Source organism: Neltuma alba, unplaced genomic scaffold (assembly GCF_004799145.2).
Source record: "Neltuma alba isolate B1F8T4 unplaced genomic scaffold, ASM479914v2 tig00011916_pilon, whole genome shotgun sequence".
Taxonomy (NCBI): Eukaryota; Viridiplantae; Streptophyta; class Magnoliopsida; order Fabales; family Fabaceae; genus Neltuma; species Neltuma alba.
In genome coordinates, this window is record NW_021636509.1 from 856,458 (window position 1) to 871,393 (window position 14,936).

The window sequence follows — 14,936 nt, forward strand, 5'->3', positions numbered from 1 at the left end:
TTCGGGCAAAAAAAAAAAGTTAAATAACTATAAAAATATAAACAAAAAAACTAAATGTACTTCTTAGCATTAATTTGATTATTAATGTTGAAAAGGTTACATAAAATTTTATATAACAAATGAATTCTTTTATGCATTATTTAATTAAAAACTTAAAAATATGATCTTATCAAGTACATATTCTACCATTTCTATTATATATAAGTTTTTACACATAGTATAATATTTCTTTTATTTTTTATATTATTATGCATTTATGTATTGTAATTTAAATAAATTTTAATATCATAGTATATGTCTAGAAATATAATTTTAATAATTACCACTGCAAAGTTTTCTAGTTTATTTGTATATTCTTAATTAATATTCTTTTAGTTCTAAATATAAGATTCATTTTATAATACAATTTACATTATAAAATGAGTTTTATATCTAGGATTAGAAGAGTATTTTACATAAAACTTTTAATATTTTCACAAGATCTGCAAATCCCAACAATTCACAAGACAGCAATCTACGTTTTTTGTTTTGTCTGTTAGAGAATGAAAGAAAAGAAATTTGATTCCATAAAATGTCGTTTCTTAGATGTGATTTGGGCGCGGGATACGGCATCTTCAATGTGAATAACATTTGATAGGAAATAAATTTATTTTTATTCTTAACACTAATAGATATTTTTCTACATTTCAAAATTAATGTATTTAAATTTCAAGCTACAATAAAATGTAAACTTATTCTTTCGTACAAAGGATTTTGGTCTACAATTAAAAAATAGTCTAAAATTTAAGGAATTTCTGTAAAATTAAAATAAGGTTTTGAAATACGGAATAGGTCTATATAAGTCCAATGGAATTAAGAAACAAAGTATGCAATTTATTTTTAAAAATTATGATAACATGGAATTTGATTTTTCTTAAAAAATTTATATTAATATAAATATTATATTATTGTTCTTAACTAACCTGAACCCTTTGAACTATTATTGGGCTGGGGCACCGATTAATATTTTTTTAGTAATGTTTTACTCTATTGGTAACTTTTTTTTTAAAAAGGAAAAGGAAAGAAGACAAATATTGGTTCCACAAAGTCAATAGTCTATGCCCCTATAATACGTTAGAAGTTTAAAAAGTTTCATCGATCATAATAATGGATTTGGATGCTCCCTGTTTTTTTTGACTTTTCCTTATCCGATCCCCACTATTGGATTAAAAAAATAAATTCTTAATATTCAATATTTTATAAAGTTATAATTTTTCATTTTTAGATGGTCTGTGTGAATTGTCTATAATTAATTTTAATATTTTCAATTTAATTATTTATTTTAATTTAGTACTGTACAATTTATTATTAATCGTCTAGTTGTATTAACAATTTTTTCTTTATTTATAATGGAATTATTTTTTAATTAAAAAGTATTTTTCCAAAATCAGACAAATTTTTAGTTATTCCTATATATACAATTCTATTTTATATTTTTAAAAATTATTATTTATTCAAAAAAATAAATATTTATTTAAATATTTTAATATTCATTAATTGTTATTCCGCACAGTTGATTGACGGACAATGAAGGGAAGTTTGAGTCACATGAAAATGTGAGATCCAAAGTTGTTATTAATTTTACTTAGGCTTAAGATTGGCTTTGGTTAAACTATTTGCAAAAGAGCCATGATTATCTGAAGTCTTTTTCGTCTTAGTACAAAAATGTCGCTTGTTTATAAACATTAATAGTTAGCATTAGTTTTTTTAATCGTTAATATTTATTTTTTAATAGTCAGGATGATATTGTTTATTTCGGATACATTCACACAAAAAATCATCCTTAACCCTTTTACTTATTCTTCTCTTTTTCCTATATTTTATTTTAATTTAAAATTTTTTGATACAATTAAATTCATTAAAGTCTTGAGTAATTTGGTTAAAGGCCTATATTCAAAAACTTAATTGGTTAAAAAAACTTAAATTTAAATAAATACAATTATGATTCGTGCGTATAACTTTTTTTTTCCTGTGTATAACATATTATCAATAATATGTAATAATCATTAATTCAAAAATTATTCACACACATTGAAAAATATTTTGCATTTAAAGATCATAAGCGCTCAAATTTAGATCATTTTAACCATTCTAAGTTTTTACAAGGATTTTTCTAACGTCTTTTCTGCTCCCTCTCCCCTCAACTGAACAAAAGTGAACGTTGCCGTGCATAATACGGTGCATAAAATCTAGTTAAGTTGAAAATTGGGCGGTAGTTGCTTGTCCGAAATGGGATTTGCATTGGGTGCTCATCAGGTGATGAGCACCCAATGCTCATCACCCATCTGGACGGTCCAGATCTGATCTGGACGGTCTAGATTTATTTTATTTTTATTTAAAAAAATATTTTTTAATAGGTATTAGATAAAAAATAAAGATAATCTCATAACTATCATTTTTAAAAATATAATTTTTTCTATTTTAAAATAATTATTTAATAATATTAAATCTGGACCATCCAAATTAAATCTGGACGGTACAGATTGCTCATCAGGTGATTAGCATTGGGTGCTCATCACCTGATGAGCACCAAATGGGAACCCTCCGAAATGTCCACAAAATAAAAAAAAATTTTCAATTTAAATTAAACGCTCCTAGTCGGTCGCCTTCCATTTCAACGTCAGCGGGGCACTGTTCACTTCTCTGGCCGCCATTACCATCTCTCCCCTCCTTCTCTCTCCTTCATTCTCTTTCTGCAATTTTTCTTCTGCTCCATCTCTCTTCTTCCTCACTATCTCTCCCAAACATGGGTAGTACCAATAGTCGACACGTTTCTCGCCCTTCTTCTCGGCGAGTCAACCACACCAACCGCTTCAGTCTTTCCTCTCTTCTTCCCTGCGGTGCCTCCACTTCTCGCGCTACTTATGAGGTACACCTTTCCCACTGTTCATTCTGCCCTATTTCCCTAATACCCATCCCGTTTATACGCAAATTTTTCCTTGGCAAAGACTTTGTATTGGTGGGCTTGATGGATTCGAGATTAGTCAGTTTGACCCAATTTTCGATTGGGCTTATTTAGTTGATAGTGCAACTTGGCAATTCCCGAGGCTGTTCAGATGAACTAAAATGATTTCCGAAATCATTTGTGTTTTAATACTTTAAATGATCCTGTATCGTCCTGATCTTGGATGAGTGAATTCGTTCTCTGTTGGTTGATGTGATGGGCGAGTATTATAATCCGCTTGTTTCTGAATTGGGTAATCAGGTCGAAATCGTATGTTCATGATTGCTGGAATACGTCATGAGAAAAATTACATAGAGGTTCAACGATATGCAGTTGAAGTAGGATGGAATCTATTTTTGGTCGAACTCTGTATGTAACTATATTAGTGATTTCTGTTGGGATTTGAGATATTGTATCCTTAAATTGATTGAATTCACTGAATGATCTAAATCTTTGAAGCTCAAAAAATTATTTTTCACATGATTCTAGATTTTTAATCGAACTCTTGCTCCATTTATTTTATAATGGTATTCCTTCGTACTCACACTAAATTTATGTTTTATTGTAAGGGTCCCTCGGTTGATATCCTATTGTGCATTAATGATAAGCCTTTAGAATCATAGTAGTTTCGAGCTTGAATTTCTGCACTGAACCATGTTAATTGGTCTGAACAAAGTGAAAATTTTGAGGGAATCCTATTGTGAGGTACTGAGAGAGATTGATGCCGGAAGTATTTGCTTGTATTTTTGATTTTAGATTGAAGATCATCCAACTGAACTTCTAGTAGACTCTGCTACAGACTTTAATGATCAAGTTCAGAAAGTTACAGAGGAATCGTCTTTATCACATTCAACAGAAGCTGGAATTAGCCGCTCACATGGTCAAACTGGAACCTCCTTTGGCAGCAGTATTCAATCCTGTGAGAATGCTAATCTTCAAGATTCTTCCAGAAGTGTTGCAACCAGCAATCAGAGGGAGTGTTTGTTTAAAAGAAAGGAGTTAGTTTCTCCTTATGAGGTAAGTACTGATCATAGTTATAATGAATCTTATAGGGATAGCAGCAACACAGCTAGTGCTTCATTTGTAGAACAAAAGTCTTCAGATCCAGTCTCTGTAAATAGTTCCGCTAACAAGGATGCAGTTAATAATATTGATAATTCAGTGGATAGTAGTATCCATCCAATATCTCATGAGACATTGCATCTAAGGAGTTCATCCCCTCAAGTGTCTGAAGACTCCGGTTCTCATGAAAATTATGTTGAGAGTCATAGTAGTGCAGCTATAGCTTCCCAGAATTCTGATTCAAGTCCCAGTTCTCAAGGTTCAGATCTGCCTGTAACTTCTCTGTTGCAAGAAAATGAATCTCATGAAGAAACAATTCCTCCAAGTTTAGGGTTTCTTGTTCCCGACCGGGAAAGAGGACATGTGAATGAGGGTGTGCTTCATGTTGACGTGGTTACTATATCTTCCAATACTCTGTCTTATAGCAACACTGATGCCATTGATCGTAGTACCAGGAGAAATGGTAGGAGACCATTTTGGGATGCTTTTTCAAATCGTAGTTCAAGAAGGTTTCGTATTTCTCCAACCATTGTCTTCTCAGCTGGTGATCCTGATGATATAGCATCTCAAGACCAATGGTTTCTTGATTTGAGCAGTGGTTTCTCAAATGATGAGGTTGGAGAGGATTTTGAATATCTTGGCAGTAGAATCCGCAGATCTAATGCACGAATGCTGCACTCAAGATCTCAGGTGATTCTCAATATTTTTAGCATAGAGTGCTTGTAATCACTTTTCTTTCCCACTTGACTTTGATAGCTGGATTTTGGTTCCCTTGTGTATATAGATCTGGGAAAGACTTCGTGATGGCCTTAATGAAACAGATCGGTGGACTAATTCTTGTCCATTAGGACTCCATCCTGATGGCAGGTGTTTCTGTGAGCCTTTCTCCATGTCCGAGGAATCTAATACTCGAGCTAGCATGTCAAGAATAGTCATGCTTGCAGAAGCTTTATTTGAGGTTGTATCCCTCTCTCAAGTCTCAAATATGTTAGCTTTAAGTTGCAATTCATTTAAGCTGTCGACCCTATTCTTTTCTGTTTTGGTTTTTATTAGTGTTTCTTTGGTGCTCAACACTCCCCCCCCCCCGGGGGCTGGGGGGGGGGGGGCGCTCTGAATCAGTTTGAACTCTGCATCTTGATTTGCTTGCTTGTATGTATTTCAGCTTTTGATTTCTGTACCCAACATTCAGTCGCATCTTCCACAGTCTTATTTCATGATAATTCATTCTACATGTTTTTTGGGTTTCTTTAACTATCTTTGGCCCTTTCTGTTGCTATCTTGGGCTGTTGTGTTCATGACTTTTTTCATGGAGAAGCATTTCCCTTTTTTGTTTTCTTTCTAATACCAGAGATCCATGCGATGCTCAGTAAACTCTTGCTTGTCTAACTTTATATTTTGGCATGCTAACACCGCAAATTCACGTCTATTTATCAAGTTTGCATCTTTTCATTCTAGCTTAATATAAATGTTTTACTTATGGGGTAGGGTTAAGATACAAATTTGCCCTAGAAGGTTTCACTTAGGAGTGCTGGTTACCCAAAAGTTTTTTTGGAGCAAATTCCTCTAGAAGTTTAAAATCATAGCAATATTGCCTCATACCGTTAAAAAGCTAACGTAACATTTTTAATGGAATGGAGCAATATTGCTATGATTTTAAATTTTTAGGGTAAATTTGCTCCAAAAAAAAACTTTCGGGTACCTAGCGCTCCTAAGTGAAAACATCCAGAGCAAATTTGCACCTTAATCCCTTTTCCTAGTTATGCTGACTCATATTGTGTTGGTTAGGGTTCATACAGCAGTGGATTAAATGTTCTATATTTTCTGTTGTTTCGCTGTGGAGATCAAGACGAGTGACATGCCTATCTCTATCCTGTTCATTAAGATACAATTGAAACTCCAATAGAATGACACTTCAATTGAATCAGAAAATTCTATTCTATATTTTAAAAATTGCAATATGCTTGAGTTCATGTCATCATGAATATTTAGGTTGACTGGTTGTGTAAAGATAACCTCCCATGTAAAAGTGGGTCGCTATCACTTTCGACCTTTTGTTTGTGGCTATTTTACTCTTTATAGGATATGAAATCAAGCTGTGATCCACTAATATTAAGTGATCTACATTGTGCGATAGTAACTTAAATCGAAGCCTCTCTGATATTATGCAAGTGAAGCCTGCTGAGTTTATCAAGCTGTTAGTTCTTTTCAGTTAGCATGCTTTGTGCAGCCATAAAACTTGAGTTTCATCAATAGATTATATAATGGTTTTAACATATCCATATTCTATTCAAGTGTAAAGAGTCTGATTTGTAAATGTCGGCAATTTATCTATTGGCTGCAGTTTTTAGATGAAGTTCATCGCCAACCCACGCCATTTTCACTATCTGTGGCCTCTCTCCCAGCGCCAGAGTCAGTTGTTGATGCTTTCCCTCTGAAGTGTCACAAAACGGTTGGCACAGCTGATGGTGTTAGTAATACTGAACAGTAAGTCTCATTGTTTCAACTGTGAAATTACCACAAATCAATAAGTGCGCACAAATCAAGTCAAATTAGAACCCTTTCCTTGTTTTGTTTTGGGGGTGGGGTTCTTTGTCTTTGTGAATATAGTTATTTAGCAGGTCAATTACAACTTTCTAAGTGCATCCGACAATTTCTAGTTGATCTGAGAATTTTGTTTTTATTTGAAGCTAATTATGTTGTCCTCCTTTGAGGGTTTTGATACAATCGACTCTACTGGTTTCAATTTGACAGAAACTTCCCTTCAATTAACGGACTTGTTTACAAAGCTTGTATCCTACACATTGCTCGTCTTGAATTTCATATAGCCTAATTGATGCAGTACAACTACAACTCACCAAAAGGCACAAAATCAATGCTTATGAAAATTTGAAATATGAGAGGTCATAATTTAATTTTCAAGAGGGCTGAGTTAGGTTTTATTATTATTGGTTTATTAGTCTAGCATAAAACTGAAACTGAAGGGATGGAAACATAGTTCTCAAATGGCAATACGAATAGTCAATCCAAAGGTCAAAATTTCATAGTGTGAATGGTACGCATTGTAAGATATATACAAGATGAAAAATAGCTTGAAATTTGTCATAGAATTGAACATATCTAGCAGAAACAAACAGTTGAACGTAACAACGTTAACCAAAGAATTGAAATAACAATCTTGCCATAAATCTTATCATCACCAATATAGCTATAAACAATGTTTAGCAGTTGAGAATTGTTCTACTCATCAACTGCTGTTGTTTATGATGATCAACTTGCTAGATGCCATATATGCCTGGTGGAGTATGAAGAAGGGGACAAAATTCGTGTTCTGCCTTGCAATCATGAATTCCACATGGCATGCGTTGATAAGTGGCTTAAGGAAATACATGGTATTGTCATTGAAACTTGATTCCTCGTTCTTTTATATCTTTCTTAATTCCCATTATGTCAATAATCTTTTTTCCCCTTATTCACAGTATATGTCCTCTCTGTCGTGGGAATGTTTGTGGAGGAGGGTTCACCGGGTCTTCTGCTTCAAACACGGAAGTGGCCTAAGGAAATTACATGGGTATTGTCACTAAAACTTGATTCGTCATTCTTTTATATCTTTCCAGTATCTATAATCTTTACCCTTCTCCTCATACCAGGGTATGCGTGTCTCTCTTTGTGGCAATGTTTGTGGAGGACGGTTCACCGAGTCTTCTGCTCAATCACAGAAGCATTGTCTCGCTGATGTTGTACATATGCATGTAAATATTAGCTTCATTTCTTCTCCTTGGTAATGATGCTCCTAATGCATCCTATTAGTACGAGATTGTAACTGAATCTTGTTATGATTTCCTAAAGAACTTGTTAGTTAAATAGAAATTTACTTCAAGGAATGCAGGAGCCCAGGAAATCCACTTGTAATTTCAGGGTGGACCTTTTTGTGTTTGCATATGCGTTTCGGTGCGGTGATGATGGGGGTTAAATGTATGGAAATTACTGCCTTTGGAAATTCACATTGGATAGAAAATCCAATTTGGATCAATTGAATATAAAAACTTAGGATAGAAAATTTCGGTGATGGGGGCAAAAACTTAGGATAGAAAATCCAATTTTGAAGGGCATTTGGAAAACTGGGGTTAGGAAAGAAAATTTCGGATTGTGAAAAGGAAGAGCAAGCCAAACATGGTTGATGAGGTAAACTCAATTTATGGAAAAAGTTGATATGAACAGATGATCCGACTAAAGATGGGAAATAAATGCGTCCATAGGACAAGAGGAATTTGGATTCCTTTACTTGGAAGAAACAAAGTTCTTCTTTGGTTTCTACAATAGAATATAGATACATAATATAAGTAGTTTTTTTTTTTTTTTTTGACCAGCTACATAATATAGATAGTTACAAGTCCTCTTGGTGTGCCTAACCATGAAGATATGGTATGGTCACAGAGGAGTTTATTCATGCTCAATCATTCAGTTCCACTTCCCATGAGAAAATGGATTGATGTTGCTGCTGCGGAATGAGTATTATTATTATTATCTTGATGATGAGCAAAAAGGTTTGGGTGTAAGTTTTCGCCATCTTCATCAAAGGTTGTCCAGCGCTTTGTGTTGGTGCTGTGCTTTTAAAAATTATTTCAGACAAGTGGCTACTTTTTCGGGTGAAGAGGGGGCATCTTATTGACTTTCATAACCAATGTTTAGCATCTGATTCCAACACTGTTGGTGGCTATCAATAAATGAGAAATGATATGATAAAAATCTTTAGTGTAAAATGAGAGTGGACTTTCATAACCAATGTTTAGCATCTGATTCAACACTGTTGGTGGCTATCAATAAATGAGAAATGATATGATAAAATCTTTAGTGTAAAATGAGAGTGGATGTGAGGTGATCCAACGGATTGGGAAAAGGTTAGAAGTGACATCGAACTCTGTTATAATCCTATATCCAATAATTGAAGTTGGGTTACTATCATCTACAAAATGAAGCTATATATGGATTTGGTTTCTACAAGTCTTGCATGTATGACAAAATCTTCCCGCATCTTAAACCGGAATATATTTTCTTATTTTGAAATTGAGATTCTGGCAATGGCGGCTACAATAAGTTCATGAACAAGTAATCATTGAATCTGCTGCTACCATAATATGGCTTAATTGCAACGCATGCATGAGCATATATGAACATTTCAATCTTTACATTTGCCAAGCTAGGCACAAGCATTCATGTCGTGCAGGATTAATGCAAACATCCCCTTTTACAGTTCAATCCATAACGTTGTGATGCCAAGGTTTCACTTCTTAACATATTTTCAATTAGCTTGGACTCAACATTTGGTCTAATACCATTTCCCCGTACTATTGGCATTTCACTGTTTTAAGTTTCTTTGCCAATTCATGTATCAATATGGGAATATTTTGCTTTCACTCCTTCACAAATCTAAGTTCGCAAAGCTCCACTTTATGTAATCAGCAATTATTCTAATGTAGATGCCCATGTGGATAGAAACTCAATTCCAAAATAAGAAAATTTATGTGATTGAAGATGTGGAAGGTTGTTACCCTCACAAGACATGCAAAAAAAAAAAAAAATCCGGTTGACAAGATTTGGGGGGGGGGGGTGTAATTTGTTGCATATATAGCTGCACTTTATTATTTATCGAAGTAACCCAACTTGATTTGTTTGGTTAGCTGGGGATGGCAGCTCTTACGTTTATAGAGGCAACCCTTTGTAGTATTTTGGAAATGGTTCGCAACACCGACAGTATGAATAGTAAGTTATGCAATATGAATTTCATGAGGATAATTGTTACAACACTAAGGGTATGAAGAGTCACAAAGTTTGACTTTGCAGTTTAAAAATATATATACCCTGAAGTGGATAATTTTCATATATTAACTTCAAAGAAACGACCTAACCAAACAGCCCAAAAAGTAAATGGTATAGAATTCAGCTCAAAAGCCCAATAAAAGGATAAAGTAATAATATACTCCTCTGGTCCTAAATGTAAGACCCTTATACTAGTGTATATAAGAGTCTTACATTTAAGACCGGACGAGTACTAGATTAATGATATAACTGAGCAAATACCGCAACCACTAGTGCTCATATTTTATTTCAAGACGGCTTAAGCATATTTTCTTTTAATATTGTTCAGATCGCATGGGATGGTAAGCTAAAGCATAAAATTAACAGCTAAGTTTGTTCACTTACTTTGGAAAGTAGTTTTTCAACTCGGCCTTATCCACAGGAAGTTTTGTTGAAATCTCTTCCATTTGATCATTCCTGTTCATGCGACCCCAAATCAGAAAACAAGTACTATATATTCAAATTCAAATTAAACAATGAAAATGGATTATCGTTGAGAATACATACGAAAATTGAAGACTTGGGTTTGTAGTACTCAGTTCTGTCTGGATTCTTGACAGTTCTTTCTTTATCCTCTCTCCCCCAAAACCTGTTCATCACAGACAATAATTGGTTCAACAAGCAGAAAAGTACGGGATTCAGAGATTTTGATGAAAATGGTAGACCCCCATCAAACCTTATCAATGAAAAATCAGATGGGGCGCCATCAGAATGCAATTTCTTCTTAATTAGCTTGGTGTCTGGTCCTTCCCCAAGGGTTCTTATGGTACCTTGAGATGAAGGTGCTTCATCTTCTGATTCACTTTTCTTCCATTTTTTGAACCCATCAAAACCCCATTGATGCTTTTTTGTTGCTTCAGGGCCATCTCTCTGTTCCTTCTGAAACAGACTTTTGAATGGCTTCCTCTTCAGCTTTTCTGCACCAGAGCTTTCCTTCATGGGTTCCGGGGGTCCACTTTCCTCCATAAGAATCGAGCTCTGTTTGCCCTTTGGACTCATTGGTTCGTTCCTTGAATCCATACCCAAAGAAGGGGATTCGAATATGCTCTTCTCTGTTCTGTTCTTTCCAGGTTTGTAAGCAGAAACGAAGCCAAAAACAGAGGATGCTCCTTTAATATTCTTTGATTTGATCTTTGAATTTATGTTCTCTTTGTTCATAAATGATTGCTCGTCCTTCAAGTCAATCACCGACCATTCTTCTTCTGAACTCTCCTTCATCTCTTTCGATCCGGACACGATCACATCTCGGGCTTCAATCTCAGCGCCTTGAACTGCCAATCTCTGAAGCAACGGCCTCTTCGAAGAATGGTACTCTTCCTCAGAAATGCATTTCGCATAAAGAAGCTCCTAAACAAACACACACACACATAAAGGGTGTATAATTTAAGATTTGATCCCATTCATGAAAAGCCCACTTGGCTGTAAAGTTTTAACCTTTAAACATACCTGCAAGAAGAGTAATTTATCCCTCAACACGACGTGGTGTTCATGATCTGGTGGAGAAGCAATGAGTTTCTCGAGCAGATTTGTTCTGAAAGCCACAACCTCGGATTCAGCTACAATTCCTTCTTTGTGAAGACCCATGAGATTCAGAATCTGGTGGAAAGAATCTTGCTGCCATTTGAGATTATCGGATTGCAGCTTCGACAGCTTCAGCTCCGATGCTGGCAAACACCGTTTCTTGAAGCTGAAAGGGAGAATGGTCTTGCACAGAGACGTAATGGAGTCTTGGAGGGTGGAGTAGTATGTGGGTGTGTACGAGTAGACCATTTTCGAATTGTTGTTATCAGATCGAGAACGAGAATCCCTGAGAGATTTGACACACAAAAAATTGAAGCTTTTTGCACGGACTTATTCAACTTTATTGCAGGTTTTGGGTTTCGAAGTTGGGAAGATTAGAAATGGTGCAAAGTCAATTCAATGAAGAGCGTTTTCTCTAAACGGTGCTTCAGGAGGTTGGGCTGGGAATTTGAATTAGCGTCGATGTGCTCTTGAGAAAACGGTCACTTGAAGCTGAAACTAGCCGTTGGAGGTGAGGTGGCCATTCACCGGGACCTCGCGGCGGCGTCGTTTAGCAACTGAAGATTCTTTTTTTGGAAAAAAAAAAGGGGTTAATATAAATTTTGATCATTCAAATTTACTCTCATTTTAGTTTTGATTCCTCAAGTTTTAAACTATAAGTTTTGGTTCTGAGGTTTCTTTTCATTCAAAACATTGGTTTCTATAATCCAATCAAAACTTGGACCATTTTGCCTTTTGAGGGATCAAAACTGATTGTTTGAAATTTGATTAATTGAAACTAAAATGAAAGTAAACTTGAAGGATCAAAGATTATATTAATCCAAAAAAAATTATAATGTTTTGTTAGGTAATGTATTTTATCTTGACGTTAAAAGGGAAAAAAAACATTACTTGTACAATATTTGGGATGGAATTTTTCACATTTGGGGAATTAACTTACTATTCAAATATCATAAATTCTTCAAATTTTAATTAAAAGTAAAATATATGAATTTGTTAGGGTTAGGAAACATTCAAAGCATTCTTTCAGTAATGTTCAATATTTTAAATAATTTTTTATACATTTAATATTTTAAAGTACTCCTCCAATCCTACATATTAGATCCATTTTGTAGTATTATAAAATATATTTTATATTTAGGACCAGAAAAGTATTTTTCTAACCACATTAAATATCTTAAAAATATTTTAGCATGGCTATCATTCCAAAGTATTTTCTCCAATAGCACTAGTATTTTAAGCTTAGGGTAATACTTCTTAAAAAAAATTAAGGAAAAAATTGCAACACAGTCACACAAAAAATTAAATACAAAAAAGTCTCTTAAAATTATAAATTATTCTAAAATCCCAAGGGACTTTATTGCAAGAGAATTCATTTGTTTAATTGCTAAATTGTCTTTTTTTTTTTAAGTTTGCATTTACAACTGAAAAGACAGTTGTTAACAACTTAAGATAGGATTGACAACTATCGTAGTAAGTATTGATAACACATTTTCTCAGCACATCAATTGTTAATACATGTCGCAATAGTTGTTAATCATTACACTTTAAGTTGTCAACGACTGCTCTTTCAGTTGTGAATACAAACTTTAAAAGAAAGAGTAATTTGATAATTAAACAAATAAAATTTATTGTAATGAAATCCCTTTGGACTTCAAAATAATTTGATGATTTTAAGGGATTTTTTGTATTTTATTCTCTTAGATGGGATCTAATTGCAATTTTTCTAAATTTTAAAGGAAAAATCGCACCAAATACATGTAAAAATACTTTGTGCTAAATACTTTAGAGTGTTAACATTGAATGCTAATTAAAACAGATTTTAGGGGTCAGATATAACGATTTTTTGTTCACTTATATACAGAAAAAAATTATTTTACAAGTACCTATATTTTTCTTTAATTTTTAATTTAGTATCCATATATTTTTAATACTTTAATTTTACTTCATTAGCATTATTAGTTCTTGTAAGTTTGCTCAATTAGCACTCTTAGCCCTTATATAGGAGCTAACAATGCTAATAAAGCAAATTAAATTATTTAATTAAGAGAGAAAAAATACACATATAATATGTTTGGAGGAGGAAAAGCGGGGGAAAAATAGACAGGGAATAATAGAAAGAAAACTCCGAGATTTTCTTAATTTGTGTCTCTCCTAGTATTATTTTCTTTTTAATTTTTTTTTCATCCAAACATGAAGGCACTAAATTAAAAATTGAGAGAAAGTATATAATACTACGTGGAAGATGGTTTTTTCCCTCCCATTATTATTTTTTATAGATGATAAACAACGAGCTTGAATAAAAAATTTTTCACTAATTAATTAATGACATTTTGGGCATTAGATATGACATATGGATGCTTACGGCCAACAAGGAAAAACAAAAAATTTCATTACAAGGTAGGATATAATTAAAAAACCGAATTTCCGTATTTATGATCAAGTATGAAATCGCTCATTTACATCTAATCTTGAATTTAAGGACAAATAAATTAAAAAAAATTACGATGACAACAATTGAGAACTGAAAGAAAGAATGGGGGTCTTAATTTGAGAAGTTTAGTCAAATATTTTAACCTAATGGTTATTCAAATTAACAATTTTTTTTCTAATGTTATCATCTGGCTAATCGCGTAGCTTTTTCTTGGTATAAAATACCTCCTTTAAGACTCAAACTCGAGACCTAAAGGAATCTAGTAGAGCCCTACCAACTCTTTATTAGTTATTCAAATTAATAATTTTGATACTGGGATCTTGTTGCAAAACTAATTTTTTGTTTACAATTAACTTCTTTTAATAAAAAAGATATAAAATGTAAATACTTGATTTAGATACTAATCGACCATGCGAATAACCGGCTCACCTCAATACTTTTTTAGGCAGAATTATAACCAAGTTTAATTTCTTCCACTCAGATCCTTTTTAATTATGATTTTTTTTAATTTTATAAAAAATTATGATTCTTTTAATATTGACAATTATAATATCACGTACAATGCTACAACATTAATCATTATTTGCTCTTTTTTTTTTTTGACAAACGGACCTACATATGAACAAATCCTTTATATGGGACTTGGCTGTATTTCTCCCTAATTAAAAATAATATCAGTTATCAAACGAATTTCAATGACTAACATAACTAATATAATTCTCAATTGATTTCTCAATTAAAAGTAATTATTGACTGAGAAATTCTTTTTTTTATATAAAAATTTCTATTGAGTCAAAAGCCCTAAAGTTAAAACCTTCTCAACAAGTATATTTCTCTAAACTTAAACTTATATTCTTCTTCCTATGAGAATAAAATCGCTTACCATCTCAACTAACAGCTTATTAGTCGACTGAGAAATTCTGCATTCATACTAAGTGTGTTAAATATCTTAAAGGTCTCAATTATATGAAAAAAGAAACCTAATTTTAACCAATTTCAAGTACCTCGGGGTCTTCTGCCACAATTTTTTTTTCAAGATACAAGTCATAAAATGAAGCTGAAAATAAATCTAGAAATAAG

General features: G+C 33.1%; 2 protein-coding genes across 2 annotated transcripts; one reads left to right on the forward strand and one right to left on the reverse strand.

Moving 5' to 3' along the window:
* Nucleotides 1-2,719: 2,719 nt before the first annotated feature.
* LOC114719482 (uncharacterized) lies at nucleotides 2,720-7,454 on the forward strand. Its single transcript, XM_028904994.1, has 6 exons — nucleotides 2,720-2,908; nucleotides 3,740-4,554; nucleotides 4,642-4,735; nucleotides 4,830-5,003; nucleotides 6,387-6,529; nucleotides 7,325-7,454. The coding sequence occupies exons 1-6, from the start codon at nucleotides 2,786-2,788 to the stop codon at nucleotides 7,452-7,454; spliced, it is 1,479 nt and encodes a 492-aa protein (XP_028760827.1). The 5' UTR covers nucleotides 2,720-2,785.
* A 3,085-nt stretch (nucleotides 7,455-10,539) lies between these two features.
* On the reverse strand, nucleotides 10,540-11,807 carry LOC114719484 (uncharacterized). The gene is made up of 3 exons (XM_028904995.1): nucleotides 11,348-11,807; nucleotides 10,606-11,248; nucleotides 10,540-10,577 (listed from the first exon to the last, which is right to left on the reverse strand). Exons 1-3 carry the CDS (start codon nucleotides 11,669-11,671, stop codon nucleotides 10,540-10,542), a joined length of 1,005 nt encoding a protein of 334 aa, XP_028760828.1. The 5' UTR covers nucleotides 11,672-11,807.
* Between the last annotated feature and the right edge of the window lie 3,129 nt (nucleotides 11,808-14,936).

Excerpts from the sequence above, each read along its gene's own strand:
- LOC114719484 (XM_028904995.1), bottom strand. The coding sequence starts at position 11,671 with ATGGTCTACTCGTACACACCCACATACTACTCCACCCTCCAAGACTCC. Across the intron at positions 11,249-11,347 it reads ATAAATTACTCTTCTTGCAG|GAGCTTCTTTATGCGAAATG; the intron begins GTATGTTTAAAG and ends GTGTTTGTTTAG. Across the intron at positions 10,578-10,605 it reads GAAGAAATTGCATTCTGATG|GTTTGATGGGGGTCTACCAT; the intron begins GCGCCCCATCTG and ends TTCATTGATAAG.
- LOC114719482 (XM_028904994.1), top strand. The coding sequence starts at position 2,786 with ATGGGTAGTACCAATAGTCGACACGTTTCTCGCCCTTCTTCTCGGCGA. Across the intron at positions 2,909-3,739 it reads CTTCTCGCGCTACTTATGAG|ATTGAAGATCATCCAACTGA; the intron begins GTACACCTTTCC and ends TTTTGATTTTAG. Across the intron at positions 6,530-7,324 it reads GGTGTTAGTAATACTGAACA|ATGCCATATATGCCTGGTGG; the intron begins GTAAGTCTCATT and ends TCAACTTGCTAG.